This window comes from Dermacentor andersoni, chromosome 6 (assembly GCF_023375885.2).
Source record: "Dermacentor andersoni chromosome 6, qqDerAnde1_hic_scaffold, whole genome shotgun sequence".
Classification (NCBI taxonomy): Eukaryota; Metazoa; Arthropoda; class Arachnida; order Ixodida; family Ixodidae; genus Dermacentor; species Dermacentor andersoni.
The window spans coordinates 66,036,727-66,060,403 of NC_092819.1; the positions used below are offsets into that span (position 1 = coordinate 66,036,727).

General features: G+C 41.8%; 2 protein-coding genes across 2 annotated transcripts; one reads left to right on the forward strand and one right to left on the reverse strand.

The window, feature by feature from the left end:
- Positions 1-588: 588 nt before the first annotated feature.
- On the reverse strand, positions 589-3,563 carry RpS18 (ribosomal protein S18). Its single transcript, XM_050171478.3, has 5 exons — positions 3,463-3,563; positions 3,191-3,289; positions 3,018-3,104; positions 2,737-2,930; positions 589-697 (listed from the first exon to the last, which is right to left on the reverse strand). The coding sequence occupies exons 1-5, from the start codon at positions 3,463-3,465 to the stop codon at positions 619-621; spliced, it is 462 nt and encodes a 153-aa protein (XP_050027435.1). The 5' UTR covers positions 3,466-3,563; the 3' UTR covers positions 589-618.
- Positions 3,564-3,666: 103 nt separating this feature from the next.
- Vps52 (vacuolar protein sorting 52) lies at positions 3,667-17,901 on the forward strand. The gene is made up of 18 exons (XM_050171477.3): positions 3,667-3,819; positions 3,996-4,071; positions 4,153-4,205; positions 4,290-4,365; positions 4,464-4,531; positions 4,607-4,720; positions 4,814-4,875; positions 4,981-5,131; positions 5,630-5,863; positions 7,016-7,073; positions 7,985-8,118; positions 8,710-8,865; positions 9,524-9,642; positions 10,702-10,825; positions 10,904-11,107; positions 13,276-13,453; positions 15,294-15,412; positions 17,571-17,901. Exons 1-18 carry the CDS (start codon positions 3,793-3,795, stop codon positions 17,715-17,717), a joined length of 2,100 nt encoding a protein of 699 aa, XP_050027434.1. The 5' UTR covers positions 3,667-3,792; the 3' UTR covers positions 17,718-17,901.
- Positions 17,902-23,677: the final 5,776 nt, after the last annotated feature.

Here is a 23,677-nt window from a genome sequence, read left to right on the forward strand (position 1 = left end):
TTCTTTCGACCAGTCAAAGGCAAAAGAGTGGCCTAGACCACTCCGAAACGACCATTCAAAGATGCCATTGTGCACTTCACTATTTGTGAATTGGCCTTATTCTACCCTTAGAGCCGACACAAGTTTGACAAACACTAGGAGTGTAGCACTAGAGTAACCTAGCCTTTGCCCATATATATGTATAGGTGCTGCAACAAGCAAGATTGCATTGCCGCCCAACTTTTTATTTCCGACATGCCAATCCTTTACTAGTGACCACATTGCAGTTTCAAATATTCTCCCTTCAAAATATATCAAGCCTACCTGTTCCTGTTGTGCAACTGGACAGCAGTTTAATTCAGGAATTTGGCCCTCATATTCTATAATGGGCAACCCTTTTTAACAAACAGCAGCCAGTCTCGAAGGACTATATTCTACTAGTCTCAACCGATCTTTACAGATGCAATGTCCAATGCAATCCTTTATTTTGAGCCTATCAATATTCTGGCATCAGGCAGTGCTGTTGGCTAGGTTCTCCCAAGTATCAACAGAATCCACAGCCACTCTTAGTAGGTTGAGGACCCAAGCAGAAGAGCACAAACACTGAAATTGCCTGTGAATGTTTTATTTGGCAACAGCCTAGTTCTTCTTCTTGGACACACCAACAGTCCTTCCCCTCCTGCCAGTGGTCTTTGTGTGCTGGCCCCTCACACGCAGGCTGCACATAGGTTAAAAAAAAAAAAAAAAATCACCAATCTTAAAATTCCACTCTATCACAAAAAAAAAAAAAAAAAAAAAAAATGTGTAGTACCTGTGCTACATGAGCACAAGAATTTACATGCATTCATTTATGTGCCTTCACCTTTTTTTTTTTTTGGCAGAGCTGCCACACTTCCAAATTCAATGACATTGTCACAATGTCGGTAAAGTAAGCGACATGGAAGGTACTAAATAAAACACAAATATGCGTAAGTTTAAACCTGCCTTCATGGTTAGTGAAATGAAAAACAAGCACACTATGATGCAAATCTGAAGCCCAAAAGAAAAATGCCCATTGCAGAAGAGGCTGTTTCAAACACTTAAATTATACAGCACTGTGCAAGCAAGATAGAGCATCAACAGTAAGCATTTCTCAGCCAAATGAGTTCTGGCGAATGCATCAGATAACCACAACATTTTTTTGTGCCTGCGTGGCATGTATATAAACCAGGGCTGCTATTTTGTAGCGATGCCTCATGCCTTATTCTATGCTATTCTTATCCACCACACATGGCCGCCCGATCCCGTTGATAATGTGGGCAGACCGTCACACTCTGACCACTGGCCAAGCGTGAAAAGCCTGAAAAAGCATAGAATGGGAAAAGGCATCGCTACAAAATACCGGCCCAGATGTTTTCAAGACAGCAACACTGTCAGTGCTAACTTTTGCATTAACTAGACAGAACTACAGTATAATTATATGCATCATGCTCTTTCAAAAATTGAAAAGGTGAAAATAATGTGGATTACCAGCCTGCATACTTTCAAACTAAGGACTTGAGTGCCTCAAGTTTCTTGAAAAGCTTTGGGTTAGTGACTGCTGGTGGAGAGACGTACTATGACTTCAGTAACAAAATAATCTGGCAACATACTTTCTGTCCATCTCTAAGTGGGGCCATGACCACAGCATTGAAATATGCTTTGCTGCAAGGCATCCTTTTCTACTTCAGCCACCCAACAAACACTCAACAAAAGGTTAGCTCAGTTGGCAGAGCAACTTGCCTCAGCGAGGCAACGGTGCCAGGTTCGATCCCAAAACCAGAATGTATTTTTCAAGCACAAAGCCTTTCCTCGGAACCTGTATGGGCTTCCGCTGTAGCTTCACGTTCTAACCCACTTCCCAAGTAGACAATATTCCCCTTGATTTACCCCTCACACACTGAACTAAGATACATGCATCAAAAGCACAGAAAAATATTTGAAACACGTTGCATACATCCTGAAACACATGTAACAGAGAAAGGCGGGCTAGTTGGTGGTCAATATTTAAATGCATGGTGTAACCGCGCAAATGACAACGGACAAAGACCGAAACACAAGCGAGTTGAAGTTCCACGCTTGTCCAGTGTGTTTCCTTCTTCGTCCATTGTCGTTTGCGCGGTTACACTATGCATTCAAAAATCCTGAAACACTCTTGATTGGATCTGTGCTGAAAGACTAATAATATTTGTAAAGTGCTCTGGTAGAATCCTGGGTGTTTGCTGTCAGTGTTACAATGTTATTTAGCAGGTTCACCATAACTTGTGTTTCCGTAGAAGCTTGTATGGAGACATTTTGTCAACTTGACAGAAATGCACACTGTAGAATGGGAAATGCGTAATACGTTCTGCAGCTTCATGCTTTTTATGATTCTGATGGTGCAAGAAATGTGGCAGAACTAAATTTTCGATGGAAAGAAATAGCGCCTAATGGGTGTAAACTTCCTCCACCTTGCTGATTTCACTAAACAAATGGATATTCAACATTTTACTGCAACCATATCCCAACCTTCAATGGGCGACTACCATCAACAATCATATTTATGCACTAAAACAACCGCTCATGTCATCACCCGGGTGTCAATAAGGGTGTCGACTCTGTATTAGTAATGCATGTGTTTGAAGCAGACATGCTGGTCATGGAATGACGACGGCACTCCTTTTCTTTCTTTGTTTTAACCAAGCGCTAACACAACCCCACACGCTCGAGGCGCAAATCAAGCTTGCTGCTAGTACGCACCCCCAGAAGTGTCGAAGACCGCGGTGGGCACGGATCTTCTTCAGCCTCTCGAGGTCCTCACGGAGCTTGTTTTCGAGAGCGTTGGACGTAACTTGACTGTATTTGCCGTCCTTGATATCCTTCTGCCTGTTGAGGAACCAGTCGGGGATCTTGTACTGCCGGGGGTTCGACATGATGGTGATGAGCTTCTCCACCTGCGCAGAAGAGAAACGACGCATAATATCGACGTCACACAAAAGCGCGTTTAACATACGTGCTTTGTTCTTCGCCAAAATGCTTACCTCCTCGTCGCTAAGTTCTCCAGCACGCTTGTTCAGGTCCACATCGGCCTTCTTACACACGATGTTGGAGAACCGGCGACCGACACCCTGCATGCAACAGCGATATAGTTACGGACGCCGCGAACGACAGAAGTTTTTTGCAGCTATTAGCTACGACACAAATAAAACAATACCTTGATGGCAGTGAGGGCGAACATCACCTTACGCCTTCCATCGATGTTCGTGTTCAAAACACGAAGAATGTGTTGAAATTTGTCAGGAATCACAAGAGACTGCAACAGAGAACATGATATAATGAGTGTGCGGGAAAACCCAAATGAAGCAAAACAGATCGAAATATGTTACAAAGTATATAAACCCTTGTCTGATTTCCTCATCAAGCAAAATAAACCGAAATTTCAGCCGATTAAAGTTGATTGTAAAAGGAATCACGACATTCACCTACCATCTTGAAGCCGATTCCGACTGAAAAGGAGTAGACTGATGCCGCGCCGTAGTTACGCAGGCAGCAAGTAAGAAATAATTTAACCTTATTACTTAAGCTATATAAACACAAAAATCTTTTATAATAAAATTATGCTGACTATCTAGAATTAGATTAATTTTTAAAGCATTACGAAGGCATGTTTGTATTACGTTATGCTGATTCAGCCGCTCTCAGCTGCTGCGGTGGTGTGTAGACTATACCTACAAATTTAACGATGAGCGTCGGAAGTCACGCACCTTTATGACTGAAACGTTAACTCTTGAGTAACAAAATATATATAAAGACGCAATGGACGCCTTAAAACAACCTGTTGAGGTAATTTCATGCCTTATGTGTATGCGGCGACCGCCTGGTCGGTTTCACATCACATTGAAGTAACAGTTTCACTTGTCATAAAGACATACTCATTCTTTAATCTAACGGTCTGCAGGAACTGTCATTTATCGGCATGTCGTGCCGCCTGCAAATACTAGTTTTCTACATGTTTGCAGGAAGGAAATGGCGACGCCGGTCTCGTATTGGAGAACCCTTTCGAGCTGGACGACCCAGCGTTTGACGAAGTCGATGGTAAGGAAAGTTTAGCAAAGTAACTTTTTTTATGGTGCTTGATGCTTTTGCCTTCTAACGCCGTGCTGTTGTCTTTATCAGTGCACATACAAGAAAACCTCGAAGATGAGTTTATCCAAGAAGCGTTGCAATCGGTACGTTCCGTTTGCTGACGCACAGGCAGCGTAATTTAGACCGCACTGACCGACATTTGGTAAAATTCACTTTTAATAACGCAGGGCATGGACCTGAGGCAGTATTCGCTTCAGGTTGAAAAAGACCTCAAAGAAGTCGAGAATGCTTCCATCCAAGACTGTATCCTTTTCCGTTTTGCTCAATGAGGAAACGATATTTTAAGGGTCGGTGTGCACATTTGGCAACTGCATATGCATGCCCTTGACTTGGTCTTACAGATATCAAGGAAAGTGTGAACATTGCAAGTCTTCACAACCAAATAGCAGCCTGTGATCAAATACTCGAGGTTCGACAATTTTTTGCATGGTCCTACGATCACGGTAGTATTTTGGTGTCGCTTATATAAGCTTTACTCATGTAGCGAATGGAGAACATGTTGAAGACGTTCCAGGAGGATTTGGGCAGCATCAGTCATGAAATCCTGACACTTCAGCAACAGTCAGTGTCAATGAACCTTCGTCTGAAGAACAGACAGGTAAATGTGCAAAGAAATGGGCAGGCTGAAGTGTTTCGTCGACTGAGTGCTTCCTATTCAACAAATGCGTGTGAAATTTGGTAATGTTTGCAGGCTGTTCGAGGTGAACTCAGTCAGTTTGTCGACGACATCATCGTGCCTGAAAGCATGATACTGTAGGTTGCATTCATTAATTCCCACAAACCAGAAACTTTCTCATTTGCCATACTCATGCACACACAATTTTGACCTACTCACACCGCTGGTTTTATTCTCTGCAGGAACATCCTCGAGACGCCTGTTACGGAAAAAGAGTTTCTGGAACAGCTCTATGTTCTGGATCACAAAATCTCCTTTGTCAAGGAGCAGTCCTTCAAGGACTCCAGGTCATGCCAAGATGTCAGGGACATACTCGAAAAGCTAAAGCTGAAGGTAGGCAGCATGCCACTGCATGCAGCCTTAACTGCTTTGCCGAAGCACATTAAAGCCAATTTATAGTTTACAAGGTGTTATGTCTCAAGGTTAATGCAGTAAACCATTAGAAATAAAAGGACCTGATGTTTGACCACCCAAGGTTCTTGGGTGCATACCTAAGTCTAAGCACACAAATAGCAGTGTGCTTAGTACTGTCAGTGCTAAAGCATAGGGGCATTCCCGGGGGGGGGGGGGGGGGGCAACCCCCCTTGTGGATCTGCCAATGATAACAGATGAGCTGCATGGTGGCTTAGTAATTTATATTGCACCATCTTAATGGTCGTAGGACTGTCAAGTGTCACAACTGTTTTGGTGCAGAGGATTACTTGGGCCACAATGACTGAATTTTTCCCACAGGAGAGAAAGGGTATTAGCCTAGCTCAATTGAAAGGTCATTAGCATAGCTCAGCATGCATTGTCATTTGCCGAAGCAATTGCATTTCTGCTTTCTCCCAGGCCATTGGAAAGATTCGAGAGTACTTGCTGCAGAAGGTGTACTTGTTTCGCAAGCCCATGACAAACTACCAGGTGCCCCAGAATGCCATGCTGAAGCACAAGTTTTTCTACCAGTTCCTCATGACACACGAGAGGGAAGTGGCTCGAGAGATTCGAGATGAGTATGTGGATACAATGGGCAAAATTCTCTTCTCTTACTTCAAGACATACACTAACCGGCTGATGAAACTTCAGGCAAGTGCACGTGTCCCAGCTCTCCTGAATTTTTTGTAAATTTTAAGAATTTGCACTCGTTCTAGGATGTTGCAGATGTCTTGATCTCTTTATTTGTTCGTTTATTTATTTGAAAATACTGCAGGACAATTTAGTCCATGCAGGAGGGGAAACATATACATTGTACATTGGTAGCAGTTGCAGAAATTAAAAAAAAGGTTATCACCAGAAAAACAAAGTGCTTAAACATAAACCAAAAGAAACAAACAGCAGATCTTCTAAACCATTCAGCAAAGCACATGCTCTTCAAGAGCCTGAATGAAATGCATGTTCATTGAGTCAAGCTTTAAAATGTGTTACATTTACGCTTACTAGCCAAGTCGAAGGGTGATGAAATAATTTATCGTGAAACCTGTGGGGCACACCTTTCGTCATCTTTTCAAGCTGACCTGTCAGTTCTGCGAGCTTGGACTAGCAGGTTGGCGTGGGTTGAAGAGGTGGAAGCGCACTGCTTGCTCGATCTGCAGCTTGTCTTCTCACGACTGCTGCAATGAAGTCATGCATTTTTGCTTAGTAGCTCACACCTGTATGGGTTCATTTAGCATATTTAGCATAGCAGAGATCTACCATTGTAGAAGTGCTTACTGTAATACCAGAGTATGTGGATGCAATGGACTCTGTTCATAATCATAAGGCTAGCTTTCCCATGAGACAGTTTGCCAAGCTAATAGCAGCATAGTTATTTCTTCACTGAGGAGGTACAAGCTCAGCTTACTTTAGGAGAGCTTGCTGTTGGGCTTGTCGGTACATATATCTCAAATCAAAAACAGCTCACAGAATGGGAGAATAAAGAGAGACACACACACAGTGATTTCAGTTTCCTTGTTTTATGAGATGAAAAATATAGACATAGCTCTCATGATAAAACCATGTGCAAAAGTCAAGCCCCAGCGCATTAGGAAAAGGTTCTATTGGATGCGGAAGCGCTGAGGCGACATCTTGTGATGATACGACACTTTTATTTCAATAATTGTCCATGTACCGCTTAACTACACTTGATATCCTGCTATGCAACAGGTTATCTGAAACTGAATTTGCTTGCATTACTTTTGCTGTGCTTGTGAATTAGGTTCTTAAATGAGAATCTGATGTTCTAATTTTTTAACTTTTCAGTATGAAGAAGTTCCTGAAAAGGATGACTTGATGGGTGTGGAAGATACTACAAAAAGGAATATCCTTTCACGGAAGCTTTATTTTGTGCTTCTCGGATGTCTTTCTTCGATTTTCTTTTCTCTCTCTTTCTTTCTCTCTTTCTTTCTTTCTCTCTTTCTTTCTTTCTTACTTTTTGTTTTAAGGATATTTTCCTAGAATGACTAACCAGTATGTGCCATTTTCTACGCAGGGTCAATTCTCAAGGGAACCACTGCTGACCCTTGCAGTGGTTCCCTAGAGAGGCGACCTTGCATAGGCCCCATAGTCAATTGATCATTAGGACTGCTGTCCCCATGCAGGGCCTATGCAGGGTCGCAAGCCAGATATATAAAAAGCTACTGCAGCTTCCTGAAGCCACCCCTGATGAAGAATTGACTTTGAAGTGTCTGCTTATTTCGTAATAAATCTGCTTGGTTGGTTATTGTTTAGTTTGTAGATGATCAATGCAGCTTGGTGCAACTTCACATGGATGGCTGCATTGGTTCTATCAGCTGTTGAAGTCCCTGCACATCCTTTATAGTTGCTTTGAGTATCTGCCTGTATGTTGACCAAGTGATTCTTCAGCACCTGTAACAGTTGTAAAGCAGTAACATGTGATTAGGAATTCTAGTGGATGCTTATTTGTTTTAGCTTAATATCAATGCCATAAAAATGGATTGTTTTTGCCAAAAGTGAAGTACGGGAACACATTACTATTTGGGCCTGTTGGTTTGCCTGTTGTGCGATTAATACAGATTACATAGTGCATAACAGACAAAGGCAACAGAAAGAGCACTATGGGTTCACAATTGGTTGCTTTCTTTTGTCCTTGTTCATAACACGCTACGTGATCTGTACTGTGTGAACAGCTACCACTGTTAACGGTGGCACCATGGTTCTAATTTGTTGTCTCGCTACAATCTTATTCATTCTCCTTGACTTCAAAACTACGCCTGTTCAGCTCGAAACCCTCACTAAAGAACAAATCCACAGTGTTTACAGTGGGAAGTCGCAACAATGTCCTCACCACAGAACTGGAGAGTCCCATCATTGTGCCCCATGCTGCCCAAAAGAATGAAGTTAGAGTGAGTGCATGTGTCCCTTTTTTCACAGCGCTTTTGGGTTCTTTTTCTTGCAAGAAATAAGAGCTATATTTTCTAGTTTTTACAAGGACAGTGGGTTGCAGCCCACACCGATTTGGAGGTCTATTATGTGCAGGGCTTGAACCTCAGTGTATAACTATATTATATTGTTTTTTTTTGGCCTTGGTTCAAGGTAATGCCATGTAACTAACACCCTGGGTATTGCTTTAGAGATAACTCATTCAAAGCAAAATAGATGCTATGAGAATGAGAGCAGAAAAAAAAAGAGAGAGAGTGAGAGAATTGTGCTACCACCACTTAGGGAACTTATTACCGAATGACTGCATGTAAGGAGTAGGTACTTAGAATACATAGAAGGGAAGTATGAATAGTGCAGACAAGTATTTGTACAAATCCTCTGCACACAGCAACATTATATGGGCTTTTTTTTTTTTTCCTGATAATCTACTTTCTGACCTTTACACTTTCAGCATGTGCTCTTACCATGTTTTTTTTTTTTCTCAATACACTCGCTGTTTTATGAGACAAAAGTGTTGGCTACCAGTGACAGAGGTGCAATTCATTTGCTTCCAGTACCCCTTTGAAAGTCTGTTCAGAAGTCAGCAGTACGCACTGCTTGACAATGCCTGCCGCGAATACCTCTTTGTCACCGAGTTCTTCATTGTGTCGGGCCCTGCAGCTCAGGAGCTCTTCAATTCGATCATGAACAGGACATTGGCCATGTTTGTGGTGAGTGTGCCACTGTTCTCTGTTAACAATTTTTGCCCGAGGTCCCATGTACGGACGATTTATTGATATTGCCAGCAGGTGCATGAAAGTGGCTAAGTGCAGTCTTTCTCATTTTGAAAATGTGTGTTGCATTTCACTGATTTATTTCTGCAGTATTCGCTTTTGCAGGTTTTGTGTTGGCCTTGCCTTATACATAGTTGCCTCAACAAACATATGAAACATGATCCTTCAATTTTGAATAATCTTTGTTGGATTCACTCAATGAAAGGAGAGCACCTCTGAATGATATTTGTCAAAATCCTCAGAGAGGTTTATACAGAAGCATCTGAACACAGTATAACTGTTGTAGAATCTTCCTGCTGGCACACAGGTTCACACTTGATGGGTGTGTTTTGTAAGTGCTTAGATGAACTGCACACTGTCTCATAACATACCTTCAAGTGTCGTTTTTGTTTTGCCTATGTTTTCTAAGCAGTGTAGTTTTAAAAAGTACCATAGAAGAAAAAAAAAACTCATATTTTATTAGGCTGTTCACTCATGTGCTTGTAAGCATTGTTTAGTACGAAGGAGAGAAAAAAAAATGCTGTGAAATTGTTATCTGGTCAGGAGTAGAAGAACGTGTCGCTTTAGCATAAGTGCTTTTCTTGTTTGCTTTCAGAAACATGTGGAACTCTACGTGCAAGATTGCTATGATTCCATAGCACTGTTCCTCTCTATTCACATAATACACCGGTTTCAGTTACTGATGCACGAGAGATCTGTACCTGCACTGGACAGGCAAGTAATTTGGCTGAGTTGATTCAGTCATCAAAGGTGTTGTGTATAAGTGAGCATTATGGGGTAGCTCTGCAGCAGTTTACACCAATGTAGCTTTTTTTCCCTTTCGCCTGGCTTTCTCACCTTTCTCCTTTCATTATGACAGATGCAGTTGAGGCCCAAGATAACTTTTCATTGTTAGCTAATTTCCCAGCCAAAAGCAACTGTGGCGACCCTATTAATTTTTTTTAATTAAAAGTTATTAAATAATCTTCACTTAATCATTCATACATAACCACCAATGGTGGCTTTTGATATAAATTATGGGACTATAATATTATCACACTGCATAAAAGACTAATCATCAGGGAAATGGGTGTGAAGAGTTAACTTCAATAGAAAGGCTTTGCATTTTTAGCTAACTTTTAGAGGCTAGGTATTATGCAACATTTGCATTGCAATAAGCATCTTGAAGTACGTGAAACTCATCTTAAATGTATTTCTTCAGCAGCGACATTCTCAGTGCCCAAAACAATGCCTTTCTTTGTGCAAGAAGCAACTGCATGCAAGGACATGTGCAGCTTTTGTATTTTATTCTTGATGAAAATACTATGCCTAGTACAGGAGTGTGTGAAACATGCCTTGGTAGCTTAGTGGCTATGGCGTTGTGCTACTTAGCTCGAGGTTGCAGGTTAAATCCCGGCCGCAGCGGCCGGATTTCGTGGAGGAGAAACGCAAAAACTGTGGTATACTTAGATTTAGGTGCACATTGCATAACCTCTGGTGGTCAAAATTAATCCATAGTCCTCCACTAATGTGTGCCTCGTAATCTGATTATGGTTTTTGCTGGTAAAACCCCAGAATTTATTTTAATTTAGTTTAGGAGTGTGTGAAAACATTTGTGTTTTTGAGGGATTAGAGCATAAAATAAGAATGGAAGTGTTTAGAGACAAAACCTTTACTGGAGTCTTACCATGTGCAGGCTTATCTGGGAAATAGTATATTTGATGAGAAATTTTATCACTGTAAATTACATTATCGTTTCCAACTAAATCTTTGTTCTCTGACTTTGAACTTCAGGTACTGGGAGTCTTTGCTACAACATCTCTACCCAAGGTTTGAGTACATTCTCAAACTCAACATTCAAAGCATCAGGGACTGTGACCCTCAGAAACTGGGGAGCATTGACATGCGACCACATTATGTTAGTGTCAACCATTGTTTACATTCCTTTTCGTGGGTTACTTGGCAAACAGACTGAAAGATAGCTTTGTCTTCTTAGATTACCAGGAGATATGCTGAGTTCTCCGCTGCCATTGTCAGCATCAACGAGAACTTTCCCAGTGATCGCGTAGCTACGCTGCTGGCATCTCTGCAAGGAGAAGTTGAGAACTTCATCCTAAAGATGGCGGCAGAATTTCAAGGAAGAAAGGAGCAACTTATTTTTCTCATCAACAATTACGACATGATGCTGAGTGTGCTGCTGGTGAGCCGACCTTTTTTTGCCCTTGTACAATGCCTCTGTGGGATGCCAGTGTTAATTGCTGCTAAATTGCGCACCCTGTGTTTTCCAAACTTGCTGCATTGCAGCACAGTCCACTTATAACAAAGGACTGTAGCAACGTACTCTCCTTGCATCATGTATCTGCCCAGATAGATGGTATGTGACACTATGTAGCTACTGTGATCAGATTTCGAGGTTCTGTGAATATACCCAAGTGGATTGCATTTCATCCTGCTTGTCCTGCTGCTTGGAGAGCTTGAACTTTCACTACAAGAAGTAGGAAATGAGGCTTTTCAAACTATATTGGAAAGCCTGTCAAACTTCTCTGTGATCAAGAAGCTTGGAAACCACTGTGCAGCTGCTAGTTCTTAAGGGGGCCCTCAATAATTTTTCTATATAATCATAGTATGACCTGACTATTAAAGGACAGTGCTTTATGAATCTGCTGGCACAAAAATTTTTATAATGCTTCAACTATGTAAAAGGAGTCGGAGGTAGTTATGGCACTGATGCGTGGCTTTCTGTCTTCTTTCATCTCTACTAGTGCGGTCGAAGCTGCACAGGGGAGATGGCTAGGGGGCTAGACCCTGGCCAAAAGTTGGGCATTTTCGCTTGTTTTCTTTCCGATGCTATTTCTGGTTCAGGCATGCACGGCACTCTCTTGACGCGAGATGGGTGCTTGGGTGCTTGGAGCTACATTACTTACAGAGACCAATGGGAGCACATGATTGGGAGAATGTCCCACCGCCGAGAGGACTCATTGTGACACCCCATGGTGGCCACAGTGCTTGTGCTATGCACAACTGTCATGTGTCGACCGGAAGTGTAAAGATGAAATACATTTTTTGTCATCTTGAGATTGTGGACATGTGTATTATAGTATTACTGAGAGTGTTTTTGCAATCACGAAACCTTCCGTTACTTGTTGTGCCTGCTTGCCAACTTGCAACGTAGCTGCTGATGATATTTCGAAGAAGAGAGCAAGCAATGTTTCACTGTTTTTGACCCATGGTTTTAATTTCCCTGCTGCACACAGTGCAATAATATTATATTATTATAATATAATATTCTATTATTATATAATAAATGGTTGGGAGAATGTCCCACCGCCGAGAGGACTCATTGTGACACCCCATGATGGCCACAGTGCTTGTGCTATGCACAACTGTCATGTGTCGACCGGAAGTGTAAAGATGAAATACATTATTTGTCATCTTGAGATTGTGGACATGTGTATTATAGTATTACTGAGAGTGTTTTTGCGATCACGATACCTGCCATTACTTGTTGTGCCTGCTTGCCAACTTGCAACGTAGCTGCTGATGACATTTCGAAGAAGAGAGCAAGCAATGTTTCACTGTTTTTGACCCAAGGTTTTAATTTCCCTGCTGCACACAGTGCAATAATATTCAGCTTACATGTTCACTGGAGCCTCGGCTACAGACGATCAAAGTTTTCTTATTGTATTCAAAAAGTGTTTCAGGGCTCCTTTAATGTTTTGTATACAGCTACAGTGTATACTTCATTGCAACAAATTTTTGTTGCTCCATTTGAGGGAGGTTACAAAGGTGCAGTGGTAGGTCAGAGTTTGAATCCGCCCTACGAGTCCATTTCATACGTAGCGGACAACATTACAAAGACTAGGGAGACATCTCAAATAGTGAGCACAGATGAAAGAAAGATATAGGTATGCATAATGTAACTTGATGTAAAATAAAGCCCGATACTTTTTTGTTGCAAAATATGGCCTATTGATTACTTGGAAGATGTCGCAGATTTGAACCTATTTACCACCAAACAAGCAGAGATGCATTTCTGCAACCAGTGGCTACAGTGCACTGCTTGCACGTGCAACCGAGACGTAGCACGTCACATAGTGGAAGCACAAAGATGCACAGATAATTGGTACATAATATGATGTAACCTTGCATCCACAATTTGTAGTTGTAATATCTGAAGTACTAGTTATTTTGTAGAAAGCATCACAGATTGAAAACTGAACTGCAAAACATGCAGAATGAGAGTTCTATGAACACACTACTTTCGTAGCTTCTGCAGTGTTTCCTGCTAGGCATGAAATGAGTGTGTGTGTGTTTTCTACTTTCTGTCATCTGTAAGAGGTATGGGACAGCATCTTCATTCTTGTGCAGGAGCGGACAAAAGAGGACTCTAAGGAGACAGAGAGCTTCAAGGAGCTGCTTCAGGCACGCACACAGGAGTACGTAGAGGAGATCCTGGCTCCCCATTTTGGCGGCATGATCAGCTTCGTCAAGGAGTGTGAGCTGCTCCAGGAGAGGGGCCAGGCCGACCAGATGCAGAAGGAAGAGAGTGAGCTTGCTTGGTGCATGTTCAGGGCAAGCTCAATGCAGATGTGTGCGACAATGGGCTAGCAGTGATGGACAGTGGTCGAACAGGGAATGTCGCTGTAGCGAACATTTCGGCAAGGAAACCTGTCCTTGTCAGTGACCTGTCTACATCAAGTCAGCTTCAGCAAAATTTCTTGTTAAACCACTGTTTATCACTTCATCTCCACCTTCCTCTAAACTTATTTGTTGTTTCAATGTTGTTTCAACACTGGATTAGTTAGTTCAACATGGCTTGTGATGGTAAACAGTAGAGAAAGCAAAGACTGAAAGAAGAAACACGCATCGGAAAACACAGACTAACAACTGAAGGCTTTTATTACTGATGGGACAATAAATAGCATCAACAGCCTGACCCTAAGTTGTTTGTCAGTGCTTTGTGATGCATGTTTGTTGCATTTGTTTACCACTGTTTGTTTACCACTAGTTACCATCGCTAGCCTTGTTCAATGCTCAGCACCTTTGCATTGTACTATGCTCATGCAATGAAACATGACACGGAAACGTTGAGTAGAACACACCATATGTGCAATTACTGGTGAGTACCATGTCATGTCACTACAAATCTGGTCACTAGAGGTGGTGCAGACTCTGATTCAAGTTTATGAGCCAAAATTATGTAGATGTCACACGGACTGCAAATATGCATTTGTTTGCCCTAAATTGACAAATTTAATTCCGAGTATAGTACATAGGTTAATTGGTGCATTCTGCAGAATGTGATTCTTATAAAACTTTTGTGCTCACAAAGACAGGACGTTGAACGAAGAAGGTACACACAACATGCGCAAACTTCAACTGGCTTTTATTCTGACACCGACATATATATACGCTTCCACAATCAGAAAAAAAACAGGATGGCAAGAAAAGAAACAAACCACATGCAAAACTGCATAGCCACATGTGCCGGCTAAACCAACCCTTGTCACTGTCATTCCTTTTCACCGTCCAGAAACCTCACTTCCTTATCACTTAATGCTACAGACGAGGCACTAACACAACTCTGACCATGCCGAAGAATTTCTCCGGCCTCAACTATCTCCCTGGTTAGCCGATTTATGTGAGAAAATAATATCGTGCATCTGTTAAAGATAGGATAACAACCATTGCATGACTTACAGTGTTCTGCCATGTGGCCTTCGATGCCTTGCTTTACCTTGCGGCGATGTTCTGCTAGCAAGTCATGCAATGGTTGTTGTTATCCTATCCTTAACAGATGCGCGATATTATTTTCTCACATAAATCGACTAACCAGGGAGATAGTTGAGGCCAGAGAAATTCTTCGGCATGAGCAGAGTTGTGTTAGTGCCTCGTCTGTAGCATTAAGTGATGAGGAAGTGAGGTTTCTGGACGGTGAAAAGGAATGACAGTGACAAGGGTTGGTTTCACCGTCACATGTGGCTATGCAGTTTTGTACGTGGTTTGTTTGTTTTCTTGCTATCCTGTTTATTTCTGATTCTGGAAGCGTATATATATGTCGCTGTCAGAATAAAAGCCAGTTGAAGTTTGCACCTGTTGTGTGTCCCTTGCTCGTTTGACGTCCTGCCTTTGTGCGCGCAAAAGTTTAATAAGAACCATGTACAGCAAACTCGCCCAAAATGTAATGATTTTGAGCAGAATGTGAAGCTGAGCAAATTGCCTACAGTTCCTTGCATTTGTAATTGTGTCTCTTGGTGATTGGTAAATTAAGAAATGCACCTCTCACAACTGAGTGTAGCCTTGAAATGTGAAATTCGGTTATTTCAAACAGCTTGTTTTGGTGCCTGACTGTGTTTCCTTCTCCATCCCTTCCTGCTCTTTTTCAGAAAAAGTAGCCATGCTTATACGTTCATTCAACTCGGGGTGGAAGAAGGCCATTGATGACATTAACCAGGACATCATGCAGACCTTTACCAATTTCAAGAATGGCACCAACATCTTGCAGGTCCGTGAGCTGTCTCGATTCCAACACTCTTGCTTGCTGTGCACTCCTACCAATCATTGCAATCTGTTGCATTCAGCACAGTCATGGTTTAGGACCCTACTCATTGGTAGCTGCACTCCAGTATGGACGAAATGCAAAAAAAGTTTGATCTGACGTTTTGGTTGCATTTACCTCTTGTGAGCTGAATTTTGTCAGTGTATTCAGAATATTTATTTCAGATAATAAGCTTGAAGAGTGCGCATTAAAAAAAAAAAAACTTCATATCCTCACCTCATTTTATTGGAGTACTTTGTTTCACTTTGAAACAAGTCTCACGTTTTCAGGAAGCTTGTAATGTAGATTGTTTTCATACATAAGTTCAGCTCTCTGCAGCTGAATTTTTGCACCTTAAGTTAACCAAAATTGTGAAAACATGCATAGTTTTTAACAAAGCCCTAACAGCTACCACAATAAAACTAACGTAAAGCTAACGGGCATAAAAATTTATTTTATGTCAAAATTTCTTTACACGCGTGCCCTTCTTAGGCATCACAATAATGACCACTTGCACTCGTTTATTACTAGTCGCTATTTATGTGCACCGACAAAAACCTTGCTCCTTACATGTTCACTGTGACGCGAAAGCTTGCCAAGCAACCTGTAGCGAGTTGAAGTCGTGACTGATCGCACTGATTCGAAACAGCCTGGTTTTCTTTATCGAAGTAATTTAGACCTCACCCTTCATGTTGCTGTTTAAGCACCTTGAGTGGATGATGGCATTTTTCAGGGAAGAGAACTTGCAAAACATCACTTTCTCATCTTTAGCTCGACAGGAACATGTTGCATTGGCTCAGAAGGATAGTACTAGTAGAAAAGCCATTGAGCTACTCTACGCAGGAAAATAACTCTACCAGACATCTGTCTCTCAAATGAGCATTGTAACAGACTAGCCTGAGTGATCCTACGCTCTGAAAAAAAAGTTTACATGCTTTAGGGTGTACCCTTATCCCACAGCAACAATCGTCATCTCTCCTGCCTGCGTTTCCTTTCTCGAAAACTCTGCAATCGCTACTTGCCTGTCAAGAATGATGTGTCACACTGATAGCGTGCATGCAATTCGTTACCTTATAGTACCAGGCACGCAGTGTTAAAGAAAGGAAAGGAACGCAAGGTGGATGACGATTATTGTTGTCGGCCAAACATATTTTAGAGTGTAATGTGATAACAGTGACAGCACTGTGCAATAGGTGGCTTCATTGTTATCGCAGTGAACTTCAGTTAGGTTTGCCTGCTGGAGAACAGTGTTGTTTACACATACATTCTTGTTTTTGTTTCTTACTAGCTGTAATACAGCCTAGAAAGCTAGTGCTTCTTCTTGGCTATGATGAGGCTTGATTTATTCATTCTCACATCTCAGATCTACACCCGGACTAGTGTTCTAGGTGCCTCCAGATTGATTCCAGCCGTCTCAGTTGTTTAACGTGCATTAAAGTCGTGGCAGATAGATGTTTTACTGTACTGCTGCCATTAGGATGTGGCCACTCCTACCTGAGATCAAATACTGAACTTCACACTCAGCATGCTGGTGCTGAGGGACTGCGTGGTTAATTGGTTGGCTACATGCATTTGTACTATTAGCGGGATGCTACATCAGTTTCGTTCTTGGAACTGAGCTTTTCTGGTGAGCAGCATCATTCAGTGTGGATAAAAGATTGCACGTTGTGTGTATCGCTAAATATCTGCACTGTGCAAAGCATGTGAACAGAAGCTTACGACTCGCATAAGCGTATGTAGCTTACGGTTAGCATGGTTTTTACAAGCTGACTGGTATTTTCAATATTTTGCTATCTAGATTTACATAACTGGAAGCAAAGCATTTATTTGTGTATGTCTGGCTTTCTGGCAAGGTTAAAAACGCTCTCCAGCCAATGTGCCATGCTTTCCTGCCTACGGAATGGCCTTGTTTCCCAGCTGAGATTTTCGCATACCTATTTGGCATTGGGGTTATCAATGATCAGAAACATTGAGATGTGCTTGCAAGGTGCTTATGCTGGCCGCAGACTGAGTGTAAAGCAATGGTAGCTGAACATGTGTATAAAAGTGGTCTGTGCTCAGCTATTGTAGTGTAAGTGTCTGTGTGTGGCTCAAAGCTTTTTCTGTTTGTTTGTTTGTAATACAGGCAGCCCTGATGCAGCTAATTCAGTACTACCACCGGTTCCAGAAGGTGCTAAGCCAGGCTCCCTTCAAACAGCTCACGGTTCGCTCTGAACTCCTGAACATCCACCACCTCATGGTGGAGGTGAAAAAATACAAGCCAAACTTCTGAGCCACACGGGACAAGGCTGGAAGTGTACATAGTTTAGCTCACAGTGTGCAGTAGATAGCAAGTTCCTTTCTATTATACATATACTTTTTTTTTCCATCTGCAAGAAATTGAAGAAGCTGACCATTCCACAGATGCTAGCCTAAGACTCATTGTCATAACGAAGCATTAAATTATTGTTAACCAAGTGGCCTGTGTAGATGGTTGATAACAGGACATTGTTGGTAGTCTCTTTAAATTGTAGTTGCACTTCTGCACCTGACCTTAAAAATTCAAAAGGAAAGCTGCCCCTATTCCTACCGTATACTTACACCTCAGTATGAAGGTGGTCACATTCCATGTCGACCAAGCCGGACAAATTAGGTCAGTTCTAGAGTGCTGCGACCCGGTCTCGTGAAAAAGCTCCATTGCAGAGTGAAAAAAGTAAGACAAACAAAGCAAAGTCGACTGCTGGGTGAATAGGCACATGTTCATATTTTAAGAAAACGAGCATGAAGTAAACACAAGGACAAGAAAGATGACTGTACAGATAATCTCTCTCGTCTTCGTTTTCACTGTATACTTGTTTTCTTTAGTATAGATGTTTAAGTCCATCTAGGGTAAGCCTAAAGTGATTGCTGTTAGTGCGTGTGAATTTAGACATGGTACTCAGCCAACACTAATTCGTGTGCTTATGCAGCACCAAATTGCGAAGTGGATAGGTAAGCTCTACTCATCCATCAAACTGGCAATCAAGACCATCAGCAAAGTTATGTCATTCGCATCAGGCAATGCCTTATGTGAAAGTTGCCATGATGCAAAATCGTCAGCGAAGTGCACACTTGCGAGTCATTTTTTGAGAATGACTTCTTTACTTTTGCTCCGAATCTTCGTATTTCAGATCAGAGATTGTCGGCAGTGAGTGAAAATGAACATTGCAAATTATTGGAACCTCTCAGGGGGCTCAGTTATTTTTGTCTTCCAAAAAATAAAGAAATTATTTCCCTATCAATATCTTTAGATGCACGCGGCAGCATAACTTGGTAAATGTTTTATAACTTTTCAGCTTTGAGTCCAAAGGTACCCACCAAGGTTGCTCAGTGGCTATGGTCTTGGGCTGCTAAGCATGAGGTCGCAGGATTGAATCCCGGCCACAGTGGCCACATTTTGATGGGGGTGAAATGCGAAAATGTCTGTGTACTTAGATTTAGGTGCACATTAAAGAACACCCCACGTGGTCTAAATTATTCCGGAGTCCCCCACTACAGCGTGCCTCATAATCAGAATGCAGTTTTGGCACGTAAAACCCCACAATGTAATTTTTAACTTTTCTTTAAATTTCAAAGGTGCGGACTGCTAGCCTCAACCATACAAAAATATATTAAGGACTTAAACTGAGTCATCTGACTTTGAGTATAGTGTACCCAGGAGACGTGAGCATTTCTAAAACCTGTATGGTAAGAATTGTTACTGGAAAAATTGTGCAGAGACCATTGACTACGATTGTCAATTAAACAAATAGCCTGAAATAACGAACAAAGGAGCGAATGACAGAGTGACAGAAAAAAAGAGAGAGCCAGCTTTAGAGAGTGAGCAAATGAATGTTATCCATTCAGAATCCGACCACCAACCTGCCACTAAATTTACTGAAAGAGCCAAAGAAAGCTGTTCGCTTCAAAAACAAAAACAAAAGGGAATATACCACATGACTACATTGTTGTCAGCACAAGCAGCCTAAGCTCAGTCTTTCATACTGCATTTTTTTTTTTACGTTTGTCACACATGATTGCCAATTTTACAGCAAAAGTAAAATCAGTGTCCAAAGAGATTTTCGAAGTGTTGTAGATGTGGCGATTTCCTTTCAACCTTTCCTAGTGCAACGATATATGCAGCAATCTAAAAATGCTTTTCAAGGAATATACATCACACAAAAAAATGAAATCCAAAACTAGACTGAGAAACCTGTCTACCAGAAACATTATTACAGAATTTATATAAATTTCGTCCTTCAGATCATTGGTTTTTGTTAAATTTTGTAAGGTCTACTTGTTGCAGCATGCCATGCCATATCATTGAAGCCTGGCACCCAATCTTGGAGCATGTAATGCATTTACGACAGCATGGAAATATTTGATTAACCTGTGCCCATTCTTCACACAATCATGATTGAAATTTATAGGCTTGAAGCACCATGAGCTGCCTCTGCTATAATGAATTCATGGTAGATGGCTTCAATGCATTACGAAAAAATAACTTTAGTAATATTTTTGTTCTTATTGGGGCACACTAAATATAAGTTTGCTAGATCAAAATAAGACCAGAAAGGTTCATGCTTATGGTCCTTTTGCGTAACTTTGCTATGCACAATCATAGGCATGGTACCTGAAAGCTGAAGTGGTTACGCATTCCCACGAGTTCAGCCCTTGTCTGCGAGCCTTTTCGTGGCACTGGAAAAAACAGTCTTTAGGGCTGTGGCAGCCACACACAGCAACAGGAGCATTGTGCATCTACTTCCCACAGGTTATTGCACAACTAGCAGCTCCTTGCCCTAGTCCAGCCCTGAACATGGCGGTGCCCATCAAGCTTTCTGTGAAGAGGTGTATACTAGCCTGTCAAAAGCACAGGCTTGGCTCTCATTTTTCTCAATTGCTGAAGTGTCTCAACATTGCCTGCAAAAGCCAGTGACCAGTGTTCTGGCAAAGCTGAAGGCCAACGTCCAATCAAATCATGATGAATGTTTGCAGGATATTCTTATGTGAATTAAGTGATTTGTCACGAAGATTTAATTTTACATATGTAAACTGCCATTTTCTTGGTACAGGAAATGCTATATGTGGCCACTATGTATACATACAGGAACACTATATCTGAATACTATACTACAGGAAAGGCAGTATGTGTCTACTATAAGTAGACTTCCATTAATTTGACTCCAGTTAATTTGATTGTTTGGATAATTTGATCCCAACTGATCGTCCCTGCCGGCGCCTGTGCATTTCTGTGGGCTCAAACTTTTGTTATTTAATTCCTAAAGTTGGCCTTCGCCAGATAATTCGAACTTGGAACAGTCAGCAGTCACGTGCCTCACCCCTGCGATGGCCCCAAAAAGCGGCTCTTTACAGGTGGCATTTGTCTTGGGAAAGCTTAGGGCACTGAATGAGTTGAACACACATCATCTTCCGACGAAAATGCCTATTTTCGGCCTGCCTTGGGAATATTTTCGAACAAAAACGGTAGCGCGTAATGTCTGATTATGGTATTTACTCGGTTCTAGCACGCCTCCTTTCTTTTTTTTTTTTTTCTCGAAGCTAATTGATCCAACAACTGCTTTCGTGTCGTTTGTATGCTTTGCCGCATAACATTACTATATTGCGGCGAAGCTAACTTTAGGAAACCGGCCGCCTCTGTTCAACACATATTTAACACTTGCCCATTTTATTGCTAAAAAATCGGGTGCGCGTTAAATTGTTACTTTGTTTAGGAGCTTTAATGTTATCTCTGCATTAGTTTTTTTTTACTTTGGACGCACTTAAAGTACGCGCGCAATTCATTCGGGGGCGTGTTACAATCGAGCAAATACTACCAAATAAATCGGCATTGTGCGTCTTGTTTAATTCGAACTGTCGTATAATTCGATCCATTTCGTCGATCCTTCCAGGGTCGTCTTAACTGATTCGGCTCTTGCATCTTGTTCATAGTCGAGGGCATGTTGAGATAGCTAAGCCACTACTACACCTTGTACGATGAGCAAAACGAGAACAAGGTGAAAGCGGGAGCCAATGTTTCAACATGTGGTCTTCTTTAAGGCGCCTTGAAGAAGACAAGTCCACTTGTCGAAACGTTGGCTCCTGCTTTCACCTTGTTCTCATTTTGCTCATCGTCTTGAATTTCCATCTCCCACCTTCCCCGTGTTTTCCCTGGATCACACGTTGTAGCCATTTTGTCTTTTGTTCACCAACACACAGGAAGTGCAAAATGTAAGCTTTCTGCGAGTAATGGCTTCAATTGCTACAGCATGTATATAGATTGACAAGAGCCCGTAATCTGAGGCCTCCGTAATGTTGGTTGCTATGGATCAATAGGCATGCGTCTGCACCAACTACCCCAATAGCAATGTTTGTAGGAAAAAAATAAAGCACTTCAGCTAGGATGAAACCCAAACTTTCATTTTTAAAACTGATGGACCAGCCAGCCACTCCACTGGGATGTTGACAACGTGTGAATGTTAAAAGCAGCGTTGCCTTATTGAGACAGTGGTTGTGGTGTGTGCTGTCATCAATGACCAGCAACGAGGTTTGAAACATAAGATGGGAAAGGGAGGGAAAATCAAAAGATTGTGTGGTTCTCCGAAACAGTCCCAAGTCATACATTGCATAATAACGTACTAGCTATTATTAACAAGGCGAGTACTGAAAGCCAAAGTCTGTCATACTTACTTACAATACTTTTTTAGTTGGCATCCTCTTTTTACATGCCAGCTATTACTGTCACTGCTTTACGCTGTGAGAAATGCCACTTTTTTAATGCATTAACATTCTCTGGGTACTTCATGCACTTTCCAGGGACTATCATCTGTCTGTCTGCCTTTCCCAACCTACCTCTACATCTCTCTATCTCTGTACCTACCTACCTAGTTAGTGGAGCTGCTATCACACAAGCCCACTACTCTATTATGCCACACAGGCACCCCTAAAGAGGTAGAATAGAACATCCTTAAGAATTTCCTGCATGGAGACTTGTCACATGTTTTTAGAACGCTTATGGTTTCCTGTCGGTCTTGCCTCGTCCACTATCAATGTGCGACCCATGCAACACCGCTGGCAGCACTCTTCATCACGCTAGAGCTGTCGTAAATTTTGTAGACAAGAGGGTGTCCAGCAGTAGTTGCCTTAAGTGCTGCATGGTACCAAGATGTTGCACCCGCATATAGTTTGAATGTCGTTTGAGGAGTCCAACCACACTAGCACAGAAGCCTGATACTGTAGCCATTTGGTCACGGATGCTTTTTCCCCGCAGTGGCATGCCTTATAAGCATATCGTAGTTTTGGGATGTAAGAACCTGGAAATTATTTAAATATTAGGACTTCATCATACATGAAAATGTGGGCCAATTCCGGAAATAGTGCAGTCTAAAAATTTCAATCCGATGCCCCTCCTACTCCCCTCACATGAGGGATGACACGATAGAGTGCCGTGCATAGCGACTCTGTCTCTGTCTCACCCTCAACTTGCTCAGGAAGACCGCCTTTCATCAACTTCAACTGGAGGTTGAATCACTTTCAACCTTTTGGATGTGGTCACTTGACCACATTGCTGGCCAACGTTATGTCAGCATAGACCTTGCAATTTCCTTCCTACAGCTATTGCTATAACAAGAAGGCACCACGCAACACTTTTTTCTTGCCCATGCACATTACACTGCTTGGCCTGGCCATGCTTCATGCATGCACTCTATTCTATGCTCACTACCACTGGCACTCCTCTTAGCCAATGGGAATGCCACAAGCTGCAGTAGAAGACGAGGCATTTCAGCTAGCATTATTTCAGCTAGTTGTTGTTTCAACAAAATTGCCACTGTCATTAGTGAACAAAGGACTTACAGGCGGAATCTTGGAGCTAAATGGTGGGTCATACTCCAGGAAATCAATAGGCAAGAAAGATGCAAACAAACAACTAATGACTGGATGGGCACAAACTTCCAACTGAGTTTGTCCATAGTTCATCTCGCATTCATGCTCTGTTTTTGCAGCAAGTATGTTCACCATGATCATGCAACTGTTGGCTGTGCTTAAGCCTATAACACCCAAACGGTTTCGCATCAAGGAAGATTAGAACAGCTTGTTCACCTTTATTTCTGGCCATGAAGAGTACACTTGCAAAAAAAATGAAAAAAGAACTTCATTAGTATAGTAATCAATTAGTAATTTGTTTGTCAAACTATTCACAAATAAAAACTCGTTCATGTGCACCAAAAACAATATAAC

What these genes read in the sequence shown, in the direction of transcription:
- RpS18 (XM_050171478.3), bottom strand. An exon ending in TCGCCCTCACTGCCATCAAG is followed by an intron (nt 3,105 to 3,190) that starts GTATTGTTTTAT and finishes TGTTGCATGCAG; the next exon opens with GGTGTCGGTCGCCGGTTCTC. An exon ending in GGTCTTCGACACTTCTGGGG is followed by an intron (nt 698 to 2,736) that starts GTGCGTACTAGC and finishes ACCTATGTGCAG; the next exon opens with CCTGCGTGTGAGGGGCCAGC.
- Vps52 (XM_050171477.3), top strand. Translation starts at nt 3,793, where the DNA reads ATGGACGCCTTAAAACAACCTGTTGAG. An exon ending in GTGCCTGAAAGCATGATACT is followed by an intron (nt 4,876 to 4,980) that starts GTAGGTTGCATT and finishes TATTCTCTGCAG; the next exon opens with GAACATCCTCGAGACGCCTG. An exon ending in TGATGCTGAGTGTGCTGCTG is followed by an intron (nt 11,108 to 13,275) that starts GTGAGCCGACCT and finishes ATTCTTGTGCAG; the next exon opens with GAGCGGACAAAAGAGGACTC.